The sequence below is a fragment of the Cervus elaphus genome, chromosome 24 (assembly GCF_910594005.1).
Source record: "Cervus elaphus chromosome 24, mCerEla1.1, whole genome shotgun sequence".
In the NCBI taxonomy this organism is placed as follows: Eukaryota; Metazoa; Chordata; class Mammalia; order Artiodactyla; family Cervidae; genus Cervus; species Cervus elaphus.
Window position 1 is genome coordinate 18,072,744 of NC_057838.1, and position 13,044 is coordinate 18,085,787.

General features: G+C 43.9%; 1 protein-coding gene across 4 annotated transcripts in view; it reads right to left on the bottom strand.

Annotated features, from left to right (window-relative positions):
* GADL1 (glutamate decarboxylase like 1) overlaps positions 1 to 13,044 on the bottom strand; it is a 179,030-nt gene that overhangs the window by 125,054 nt on the left and 40,932 nt on the right. For all 4 annotated transcript variants that reach the window (XM_043886404.1, XM_043886406.1, XM_043886403.1 and 1 more), the window contains exons 4-8: positions 11,138 to 11,228; positions 7,695 to 7,801; positions 6,895 to 7,010; positions 419 to 498; positions 240 to 294 (exon numbers count right to left, since the gene is read on the bottom strand). In XM_043886404.1, coding sequence (XP_043742339.1) covers positions 240 to 294; positions 419 to 498; positions 6,895 to 7,010; positions 7,695 to 7,801; positions 11,138 to 11,228 — 449 coding nt within the window. The remainder of the gene's footprint in view (positions 1 to 239; positions 295 to 418; positions 499 to 6,894; positions 7,011 to 7,694; positions 7,802 to 11,137; positions 11,229 to 13,044) is intronic.

Here is a 13,044-nt window from a genome sequence, read left to right on the forward strand (position 1 = left end):
GCTGACATTCGTGTTTCAACAGGCTCCAGCCCCCTGGGAATGAACACATTCTAGAAGCTCCACAGGACACTTAGAGCAAGCACCAGGCCCAGCAGCTCTGCAGATGAGCTCCCTCCGCCCACCCTGAGAGGACCTCCTCCCTCCCCGACACACAGAGGGGGCCCGGCCGCTCCCGCATCCTCTCCTTCAGGCCCAGACACGCGCACGTCTCCCCTCCCTCCCTCTCCTGGCCCACGCACCTCTTTCTTGGCCTCCTGCACGTGTTTCTCCAGCTCCTCAGGTATCATCTTTCCTCTGAGAGAACAGATTTGGGACACAGTCACACTCGGCAGAGAACAGATGTGGGACAGCTTTGTAAATGGTACTGATCCCCGCTGCCACCGCCCCGGCCAGGCTTCTGGATCCTGTCCCCCGTTACCTTCCATCTGTCTCCACAAAGCGCACATTCTCAGTACCGATCCCAAGAAAGGAAGCAGACTTCTTCATGGAGTAATGACACTACATTCAAAGAGGCGAGGGGGAGAGAGACACGGATACACGGCGTGAAAAAGGTACTGCGTATTAGCACATGGGTGTGTCCCACGGCTGAGCCCAATCGCTGCAGTAGTATTGCCTTAAAACATAAAAGGTCTTCATTCAACTGAGCTCTTCAGTATGGTGGTCAAAAACACTGCCTTCCCTTGGGATCAGAGAAACCAAGATCTAATTCCAAGTTCTCCCCTACAGATATGGACCCTTGAGCAAAGAACGCATGCTCTCCGAGCCTCGATTTGCTAATCTATAAAGTGGCTATGTGGGTGCCTCCTCCATCTGCTTGTTATGCAGTTAAAACGGTTCATGCATGTAAACAGCCGGCACAGAGCCCGGTGTATGAACAAACTTGGTCACTGAAGGTTGTTGTTTTCCATAACACTGAGGAAAAGTTTCTCTTGATGCTTCCAATAAAACTCAGTATTGATGGAAACAGAATCTAGTCCACTGCTGACTCAAAAACCCTCTAAGGGGTGATCAAGACTCTGTCTCAAAAACTGTAATCACAGACCACAGAAGAAGCCATTTTCAAGAGCGAACAATGAGTTATACATGCTGATCAGATACTTGACTAGTCTCGTTTAATACTGACTATAGGACTGAAATTAGACATGAGGGAATGTGGCTAAAATCACAATAACGAAAGTAATAATAGTTTGGGAATTTCCTGGTGGTCCAGTGGTTAAGACTCTGTGCTTCCACTGCAGGGGACACAGGCTCAATCTCTGGTTGGAGAACTAAGATCCCAAATGTCACGTGGTGTAGCCAAAAAGTAAATAAACAAAATAAAATTTTAAGAAGTAACACTAATTTACATATATACTATGAGACATAGCCCTGGCAGGAATGAGGCTAAGAGCTGTCTATGGAATTAGGTCTTGTCTATTTCTTACTGGCAAATAGTACTATATACTCTGGATTGTTGGGCCTTTTTTCTCTACATAAATCCTATAAAATAATTAACACTCAAACACTGGAGATGTTTCTCTTTATACATCAACATGGACAGGCGGTCAGTTAATTCTTTTTCATGCCAGAAAAACTGAAGGTGCTAAAGGACATTATTGTACCAAAAAAAAACCTCAGTCATTTAATTTGTAGGTATGAATACATTAAACGAGTAGTCATGCCTTCACACTTAACTTGATATATTCCCTCAAATGTGGTAATTTTTTCCCTCTTTTGTCAAGAGAGTTTTATGGAGAGCTCTTTTTTTAACTCTATAAAAATACACGCCGAAGTAACACCATCAGGAGAAATGACATCATCCTAAAAAAAATTAATTTCCAAATATCGAATAGGACACATTCAAAATGCCTCTAGGATGCATTCATTTCAGGTTGTTACAAGAACACATGCATAGTGAAGAGTAATAATGTACATGAAAACATAGTTAATTCTCTACTTGCTACATCAGTCCACCATAGCTAAGGTGACAACTAAGGTGAATTATTTCTCACCAGAGACTGGGGCCTCTGGCACCAAACAGCTATTGATTTCATAATGATAAATAGCAGCCTACCCCCACTGACATATGCCAGTAAGGAAAATCACACTGCTTTGCCCTGAAAAATAGCAACATATCCCCAATCAATGGATCTGCTGAATAAAACCCTCATTATCAGAATAAGAATAGCTTCTGGAGCTATTTTTGGATATCTCTGGGTAAACTGGGAGTCCAATGGCAATGTCAAATGCATAAGGACAGATTTTTTTTTTCAAAGTCTGAAAAACTGAAGTCTAAACATCTGAAAACATCAGAGGAGGAAAAGAACCTTGGAAAGGCGGAAAAAAAGAGAAAGGGTGATGCTTCAGATATACTGAGTAGCTTCAAGGGAAGGAAAAACCTAGAAGCCAAGTTCAGAAATAACAGCTGCATTTAGACACAAGAATGCCTGCTCCCTTCACCGGCTGGGTTTCACCGTCCCACAGAAGGTGCACGATTCTCAGCAGGCATTTATTTCTATAAAGACAAGACAGCCAATGCCCACATGAAGGACAGAACTGCATGGAAATTTTCATTCCTGGTTCCAGAAAAGCTTTCCTCTGTGACCTTGATTTTCTCAGAGCACTGTAGTTTTCCATGCTTAAGGTTTGTGCTGTGGACACTCGGAGTCCTTCTAACATGTTGGCTAGTTCAGTGCCCAGATGAGCTTCAGGTGGTGGGGAGAGCACGATCATGACTGTCATGCCTTAGGAAACGAGGAAAAGGAAGTATAGGGACTTCTCCAAGAGCACACAGCTGGTTCGATTCCTAAAGAGGCAGAGTCGGGATCCAGATGGACTGCCTTTCTGCATGACATCCTGGAAAGCACCTGCTCACCCCATCCATGCCTGCGATGGTCCTGGACCTGGGACAGCCTCACTAGAGAGCAGGGCCACAAAGTGGGTGGAGGGGGTGAGGTACCTCCAGTGCGAAAGTTAAGAAGGTGTGACCTTGAGACATGTACTCTGGTCACCTCACTGCCTCACCCCAGCCTGGACCCTGATGGAAAGGAACCAGGACAACTGGTTGCTGGCCTGGGAGTGAAAAGGGCTTCCTTCTGCCTCGCTTTTGAGTGGCAGACAATATTCACTACTTCATGCTGATTTCCAAAATGATTTGAATGACAAAACTAAGATTTCTCTAAATTTAAGGAATTCCCATGTGCAAAGTTGCTTCAGTCGTGTCCAACTCTTTCTGACCCCATGGACTGTAGCCCGCCAGGCTCCCTGTCCGTGGGATTCTCCAGGCAAGAATACTGGAGTGGGTTGCCATGCTCTCCTCCAGGGAACCTTCCCGACCCAGGGATCGAACCCATATCTCTTACATCTCCTGCATTGGCATGTGGATTCTTTAACACTAGCGTTCATATTTAACTGCTAACCAAGCTACAAATGTTTTTTACTTTAATTATTTCTCTCCAAAAGTTCCCTTTTCTTTGGGTCCCCTCTGACAAGGCAGGGCTAGTGTGGATGCACTGACAGTCTATGCTATAGGGTCTCTGCTATGATCTGCCCAGTCTCCACCAATATCTGAGTGACTATGGACACCTGAACTTATGCAAAACACCTTTAGAGGTGAGGACACACATTCTGCAAGGTAGAGATGGAATAGCTGCCCTGGTTCATGTAGGGCTGCACAATAACTAGAAAAGTAAGGCCACTGAACAAAACAGTCTGGGGAAATAATCAGGAGACCATGGGTCAGCACTTGAAAGCAAACAATGGGAATATAACAAAAAGATTAGTAATTAGGATCTTTTAGGGAACACAGCTTTAATTCCCCTTTTAAACTAAGTAAGGAATGGATGTGTTGTAAGTAGTGGTAAAGAGGACACTGAAATATGAATTAAAATAATACACATGCTGTGACCTGGGTCTCTTTGGCAGAGCAAGGAAAAAGGATGCTACAAAGAAACAGCTACAAAGAAGAACGTGGATGGACGGGGCAGACATGCATATATTCGAGGCTGTCGTGTGTTCACAGCTCTGTGGAGTTCACTTTGTTGTGGACAGCATGCTTGGGTCCCTTCAAATGTCCGGTCCCCAGTGTGATGGTCACTAGGGCAAAGTTCCTGTGGAATGAGTGTCCTTGTAGGAAGGAGGAGGCAGATCCCAGTCTGACCAGAAACGTGGACAGAAGAAAAACCATGTGAGCACAAAGAGGCTCACAGGCCAAGAAGTGGGCTCTGCCCAGACACTGAATCTACCAGCATGTCGATCTTGGATGCCCGGCCTCCAGATTTGTTGAGAAATCCATGTCTGCTGTTCGGGCCACCCACTCTGTATTTTGCTAGAGCAGTCTGAGCAAACTACGACGCAGGTCGAGTGTGGCTTTCTGGCTTCATCTCCTGCTGGCACGTCAGCTGAGGCATATATTTCACCTCTTTTCACACACACATCTCCAACAGAGATTTTAAAAAATACTCAGCTCTTGGTTTCACAACTCCACAAGGCTTCAGTTTTTTTTCATGCCCAATTTGCCAGCTATACCTGTGTTACTGGTCTTCCCCAGGCATCATCTTCATTTTAGTCTTCCACAGAATTTCTTCCCCACTTCCAGGCCAATTATTCCATAAAAGAACTCTGGTACATGTTATTTATTTATTCTTTTTTTTTAAATTTATTCTTAATTAATTAATTTATTTTTGGCCATACCACATGGCATGCAAGATCTTAGTTCCCTGACCAGGGATTGAACCTGTTCTGTGCAGTGGAAGCACAGAGACTTAACCATGAGACAGCCAGGGACGTTCCTCTGGTACCTTTTAAACCAAATGATGAATGAGAAAAGGCAAAAGTAAAGGCACTGTGCTGAGAGCAGGGCCCCTTTTTAATCAGCTTTTCCAGGCATGGACATAGCAATTCAAATGCAGAAGGGACTCTGCATTTCTGATATCCTAGGGTTCCTCCACCTGAAATACTGAGGGTAGAAACCCAGGCAGGAAACTCTACTCCATCATAATCTCAAGACACCCAGCCTTTCCCCTAGAAGTCCACATTCCTAAATATTCCTCTTTTGCTACAGAAAGAACATCTTGTGAGGAAGGGCCTGGGGAGGTAAGTTCAGAATCTCAGATGAGACGCCTCCTCCTAGCTGCCCCAACTCAATGTCCACTCTGCACTTGGTGCTGAGCTAACCAATGGTCAGGCAGGACAGAGGAAACACATAGGGGTGGTCAGGTTCCCGCACAGATTATACTTTTGTGGTAATAAAATAACTTCTGCTCTTGGAAGAGAGTAACAGATACAGGAAAGTCCAGTTGGAGTTAACAGAAAACTGTCAGATTTTGCCCATCTCATGTGTTTGACAGGAGATCTAGGATTACTGCAGGAGGCACAGGAGGGGACGTGGGGCAAAAGCAGTGGTGGGATGGACAGAGGCCCCCACTGGAACCACAAACAGAAAAAATAAAAAGCATCCTTTCCAAGTAAGACGGTATTTGAGCTGCATCCCATGTTAGTGTAGCTGGGTCATTCTCTTCCTCCTGAGTGCATGTGTGCCAAGGTGCTCGTCGTGTCTGACTCTGCGACCCCATGGACTGTACCCGCCAGGCTCCTCTGTCCCTGGGATTATCCAGGCAAGAATACTGGAGTGGGCTGCCGTTTCCTCCTCCAGGGGATCTTCCTGACCCAGGGATTGAACCTGTGTCTCCTGTGTCTCCTACGCTGGCAGGCGGGTTCTTTACCACCAGCGCCACCTGGAAAGCCCTCTCCTCCTCCTGTTACTACAAGGATCTAACATTTCTGTCTAGGATGCGCCAGGTACTACTCTACATGCTCTAACTCATTCGATCTCTGGTGATAACTAAGCTCACACGACTCCTGGGTCGTTTCTGTGGCTCCAGGCTGTTCACCGCCCCCTGCATCCAATCCCTTCTCCGGGCAGCTTTGCAGAGAGTCTCCTTAAGAGGTGAAGTCTATTTCCCTACTTCTTGGATCTGGGTTCCTATATGTAACTTACTTTACCAAGAAAATGATGGGGAAACGACAACGTGCCAGTTCTGAGCCCGGAACTCAAGAGGCCCAGCATGTCTCGGTGTTGTTTTTCACCTGCACCGCGGCCAGGATAACAGTGGACCAGCCCGCTGGAGCATCCCTGTAGTCAGCCCAGCCCAACCACGCCCAGAGCAGCCATGGGCCAGGCAAGCCCAGCGCTGCTCGGCTGTCCCCAAACCTGAGGGCCATGTCTGGCTATAGCTGCATGCTGCTGGGTTTAGGAGGAATCTGTTACATATTAGAGCTAACTGATAGAGTCATCTTTATAAATTAGGACACTGAGTCTCAGCGGGATGCATCGACTTACCCAGGTCACTCAGAGAGTAGGCAGTGGAGACAGGAGCTGGCCCCGGGCAGCCTAGGCACGGGCCTGCGTGCTCACCCAGTCCGGCCTCTCACTGCAGTGGGGCGTTGTGGTAACACCCCCTCGTGTGTCTGTGTGACTCACTGTCACTGAATTCCTCCCTTTCCTCGGAGGGCCCTCACGTTAGCCACTCAACACAATCAGTTTCCCAAGGAGATGGGAGCGGAAGACAGAGCTGAGATCAGGAGCAATCACCTAAATTCTAATAAATAAGACGCTCAAAGCAGAGATTCACAGAAAGAGGTGGCACTTTGAAATTAAGTATTCTCTTTTCTCCAATAACACGTTACAGACTATACATCTTAAGTAAAGGTGATATACAAAAGAGGGTGGTCAGGGCTTACAATATCAAATGCATCAGAATTTCTTCTGGAATGAAATACGACGCTGTACATAGCACATGACTTACACACTGACAAAAAGCACCCTCGGGAGCCCCCAAACAAACAAGCCCTCTTCCATGACATGTTCATTTTCAGAAAATCTGTATCTCATATCAAAAATAATTTTATTTTTACCTCTGCAGATGTGAAAAGGATTAATCTTGGCAAGCCAGACAGCCCCTTTTCCTTAATACCAGGACAGTACTTATATCTGGCTAAATTCATGGCATACATATTGGACACTGAACCACCTGCAAAAACAAAAATGGAAATATGGATAGCATGACGTCATTGTCCCCAGAGTGCCAGCTACAGTGGGAGGCATGGATGGCTGTGGGCACACCTGTCTAATGACAAATGACTGTCAAAATCATGGGACGACCCCCTCCCGTTCCTTTTACACACGTCCTCATCTCCAACTCCAGAAGTTTTGGTCTCTTCTCTCATTCCAGAGTTTTTCTAAACTCAAAGCTTCCATCTATGGATGTAGGGCTGCTACCCAAGTGTCCATAGCTAATAGTAATAATATTCTTTCTGTCTTTAATCAATAAAATGACAGTATATGCTCCTCCCTGGTCTCCAAGAAAGACTGTAGGGGAAACAAAATACATTTCAGGAAACTTCTCAAGTAAAATGAATTGATAAGCTTGATAAACATATAATAGCCCTTCAAATTCCCACCAGTAGATAAATTCATTTGTGTTGGATATAAATCCAAAGTTTTAGACATCTCATTTGTTGGCGTGTACGTCATTTCTGTAGCATTTGCAGAAAATATCATACTCTGGAGGAAGGCACAAACTTGATCCTCCCCAAGGAGCATGATTCATACCTAACTTCATGTCATGTGGAAATCTGCAGGGAGTTGTTCCTCATATTAAGGCAGGAATAAAATTGCAGATGCTTTAATGGAGGCAATAACTAATTGTACTTACCTGGGTTAAATATTCCATCCCCTTCTTTCCAGCCAATAAATTCAATCATTTTCTTCAGAACCGCTTCTTCCACTAACAGAAACACTGGGGACACCTCATACGTATAACTAGACAGATATAAAAAACACTTCACTTCTATGACTAGAGTCAAACCATCCCTATGGAGTCCCAAGAAATGCACACAGTTTTATGAAACCAAGTGGCTGCTGAAGTGTGGGGAGAGTCTTTGGAAACGAATCCATCAGAGATAAAGAAATACACAGAGACCGTGACAGTGCTGGTCATGGCTGGACAAAAGCCGGTAGCTGGTGCGCTAGGGACACCAGCTACTTCGAAGTCTTAATTTACAGAAAACTTTTGCTTCCAGTGGGAGAGAGCAAAGCAGTGCATCTGTAGTCTTTGTATTAGCCATGAGCAGTGGCCGTTTTGCTCTGTGGGTGCTGTTTTGGAGGTTGGTTAAAGAAAAACCATTGTCGTGGCAACCAGGTTTATTAGGCTACTACCATGAGCTACCCTAGCAGTCAGCTGTAGAGCCTGGCTTCCCTCCACCACACTCACGTGTTGGTACAAACGGCAAGAGCACTATGGACATCTCTTACAGAGTGATGGTTTTACTATGAAGCGCTGCCTGGATCCCTGTTGTGAAGGTCCGTGCCTGAGAGTTGGAATGCTGTCAGCAGGGAGCATTGCTAAGTTAACCCCTTTAGGCATGTTCTGTGGTCATCCACAGCTGATGACTGGTCCATCTGGAGGACCAACCAGGCCTGGCCACGTGGGCCCAGCTCCAGAACACCCTGCAGAGCCAGGGTAGCTCCAGAGATCCATGGAGTCGCTGGTGGGGTCTCAGAGCCTGCATGGGGGCTTGACTCCTAACTCTGCCCAGCTGTTTCTTTCCCCTCCAGCACCCATATAGATCCTAGGGGTTGCCCTTAATAAACACCCTGCTCACTAAGCGCCCAGGAACCCCAGCCTGAGACAGTTACCAGGTCACTTTGTAAGGCTTCTTTCTTTCTCCAGAAAGTTGGAGGATGACTACTATGTATCATCTCCTTCTCCAATAGCTAGGTGATTACACTAACTTGAATCTGAGTAAATGTGTACCCTAAATAAGTAAGCTAAAGTAAGCTAAACAGACACATTTAAATTTATAGTCATGGGATTTAATGCAATTATGCTAACATCTAGAAGAAGAAGAAAAAAAAAAAACTTTGGTAAAGAGGGGAAAAAGAATACTACTTACTGTGTATCACCTCCCTACGTGTCAAGCACTCTACAGACATTACATCATTTTTCAACAATTTAGGTTCTATTTTCAACCATGTTTAGGAAACTAACACATACTAAAAGTGTGAAAAATGGGACATATGTTAAAAAAAATATTACAAATAAAAGGGAAATAATCATTTCCTTTTTAGTATGAAAAAAATACTATTAAATTTGTCTTTGGAAACTAGCTCAACTATAAACCTGGAGATGGAGGAGGGGGTGATACAGAATGTGCTCATGGCTTAGTGAGATTTCGAGGGGCCTGTTCAGCAATTTAATACTTAAAAAGCCTCTAAATATTTCAGTAAAAGAACCCAGATGAGGAGTTAGAAAAATCCCAGGACTTACAAGGAAAGGGTCATGGAATTGTGTAATTTTACTATCTTTCCTACCACTTATCTCTTCTACCCATTGTAACCTGGTATCTGGGATTGTCTTGAATATTCTACCAAAAATTCTCTGACAGAAGTCACGCATGACACCCATATTGTTAATCCAGGGGATATTTGTCACTCTTTGTCTTAAACACTCAACAACATGGGACTCTGGACACACTCTCCTCCACGGCCCCCGGACTTCCCCTGGACTTTCTCCTCCTTCTCCCTCCCTTGCAGGTGGGCACTCCGCCTCCCGACCAGGGAATGTCAGATGCCCTCAAGGCAGGCTGAGCCCTCTGCTCTCCTCCCTCCATGTTCTGTCCTGCAAGCGGTGCTTCTCCCGCTCCTGGTTTATTTTTATTTGAAAGTGTCTCCATCCTGCTCATTAAAATCACTTGTCGGGCTATGAAAATGTATCAGTGCCTGGGACACACTGACAGAAATTCAGATTTACTTGGTCTCCATTGGGACTTTTCTTGGTGGGGGGTGGGGGTGGTATTTTCCTTTAATATTTTTTTTTTTTTAAAGCTCCCAGGTTGAGTTAAAGAGCAGGAGTTGAGAATGCCTGACTTAAGGAATCTCATCCATGACCGGTAAACATCTAAATTTAGAATTTCATAAAAATACCAGGATTCCAGGCCCATGTATATCACAACTCTCCAAGAGCATACTCTTAGATATTTTGAAATTACTGCAAACACAAATGCTCACAATTGAAAACTGAATTACTGCTCTTGCTTTTTTCACTGTATACTTGAAAACTGTCATCTCAATGACTGACACGACCATCAACCCAACTATTAAAGCCAGAAACCTAGGCATCATCTTATAAACTTCCCTCATGTTCCCATTTCCAAGATCCAGTATATTCTCCAGGCTTTTCTGTTTTACCTTCCAAACACATTTTTTTCTATTCCTACCACTTCTCTCTAGATCCAAGCAACTGTCATCTCTGACCTGACTAAGGCAATGCCATCCTAATGGGTCCCTTCCAATCCACTTTCCATATTTCCAGTGATCTTTTCAGTAGGCAAATGTCACTTAGTGACTTGGAAATCTTCAGAGTCTTTTCATTGTACTTAGAATGACTCATGAGCCTGGCCCACTGGGTCCCCCACGTCTGGCTCCAATCTTAGCCCAGCAACACCCCTCGCAGTTTTCTCAGCTTTACCACCCTGACTTTCAGTTCATAGCATATGTCAGGCTGTCTCCTGCCACAAGGCATTTGTACATGCTGTCTCCTCTGCTTGGAATTCATCCCTCCTCTTCTCACCCAGCTAACTTCCACTCATTCTTCAGCTCTTAGCTATCACCTGCTTAGAGAAGACTTCCCTGAGTGCACAACTAGGAAAAATTGTCCCATGTATATTTATAGCATCACGTACCTCTCCTTCACTTGAAAATATTAATCTGTGCAGATCATTTTGATTAATTTGCATGCAGTATCTCTATATCTAGATTATTTGCTTCATGAAGGCAAAGCTAAGATCTGCTTTTACACAAAGAATCTCTCCAGCACCTTAGCACAGATATGGTTTTTCATGATGGAATAAATGAAAAGTTGCTTAATCGATTTTCTCATCTGTTAAGTGGAGAGAATTCCTGCCTTCACCATCCCACAGTACCACTATCAGATCAAACTGCTCTTTAAACACTGCTAATGTCATAAGACTCTTCCATTATTTATGATGACACTGCACCAATGAAACAATTAAACAGAAGTTCATGAAATAAAACTTCATCTACTTAACAAAATCTCTAATCCATATTCAGTGTAAAATTCCAGTAAAATGTACTTACACACTTGGGTTTAATGCTTCTGTCATAAATCTGGCTACCAAGGAGTAATAATCAAGTCCAGCATATAACTGGTTGAAAAATCTTGGATGGTCTGTAAATTGAAGCAGAATATTAATTCACACAACAATAAAAAAGAAAGAAAACCATCGATATAGCAGTAACATAAGTGAATCCTCAGACAGTGAAAGCAGCTATACAAAGGGCATACGGTGCATGATTCCAGCTACACGATGTTCAATGTGGGGCAAAGCTGACTGATGCTGACAGAGGGGAGAATTCTGGGTGCCTCTGGCAGGAGATACTGATTAGCACTGGGTTGGAGGAGCCTCTGGAGTCCCAGGAATGGTCTATACCTTGATATAAGTGATGGTCACTTACATGCAGATATGTACAAATTCACTGAGTTGACCACCTGAGATTTGTCCACTTTACTGAATGCACATTATACCTCAATTTAAAAAAAAAAATTTAAATCTAGTCATGTACAAGGGAACCAAATGTTGAAGCTCCATCTCATAAGCCTGTCTACTGAACAACGTTTCTAAGCAAACCTTGAGCACTTTTTTGAGACCTTTGGTTTACTTATGTCATTCTCTTTTAATGATTTTTATTCATTTGTTTATTTTTTGGCTGCAGTGGGTCTGTGGCTGCACGTAGGCTTTCTCTAGTTGCGGCAAGTGGGGGGTCCTCTCTAGAACCCCTCTCTGCAGTGCACGGGCTTCTCACTGTGGGGGCGTCTCTTGTTGTGAAACACAGGCTGAGGTGCACGGGCTCTGCAGTTGTGACGTACAGGCTTAGCTGCTTCACATGTAGGATCTTCCCAAACCAGAGGTCGAACTCGTATCCCCTGCATTGGCAGGCAGATTCCTATCTGCTGTATCACCAGGGAGGTCCTACCTGTTTCCTTTTAAATACAACCCAGACCCAAACCAGAACCCTGAGAAAGGGATTATTGGAGCAATCTGTCCACATATCAAAAAGCCTGTGGCTACCTTTACCTTCTGAAATTATCGATGTCAATTTCCCTAATTTGAACACATTTCACTCACCGACAGGGTTCACTTCAGGCTCTTGGCAGTGAGTGGCCTTTTAATTTTTCAGATTGGACCATTTTTTTATGGTGCAGCTGGCATCCTGTCTATGGAGTAAGATGTGACTCATTGCGCAGCTTACATAAACTTTCTGATTCAACCGGCTTCAAAGGCACTTGCCTTTAAGACTTGAAAAACTTTAGTTCCAACTTTCTATTTTTTCCCTCCTATAAAAGGTCTCACAAAGGTTCTTGGCTTTACACAGTGTGAATATTCACACCAAACTCCAGGCTAACAGCTGGCTTGACATTCTCAATCATAAGACGCCCAGCATGATGAGGAATAAAGAGGCAGGGGGCCTATTTAGAAATGTGGGTATTTGGGAACCAGTTTAGTTACTGACCTCTCACAGAAACTCAAAGCATTTGGCTTCTTTTTCTCTCTAAACTAGTTCAATGAAAAACAAGAGGCTCAAAAGAAAATGTCTTTTCGTATAAAACATGGCAAACTTCCTCTAATCTGGCAAAGGAAACCCGACATTGCTACAAGTAATTTTAATAAGTTTTTTTTTTTAGTTCCGTGTTAATTTATGATTGATTTCCATGGTAACATTATGGAAAATATCCAGTAAACTGAAAAATCTACTGCACTAAATGTCATTCTGTGCTTCTGACATGCACTATAATAATGAGATATGTATCTCTGCTTTTGAAATGCTAACTGGGTTTTTGATACATGTACCAGACTTTCCTAAGGGAATATAAACCAATTATTTTTTAGCCAGGATTTTATTATGTTCTTTCCACTAAATTTAGTTCAGTGTCAGAACTCACAAAGCATAATGCCTGTATGGTCTTAAGTACTAGATTACCTTTA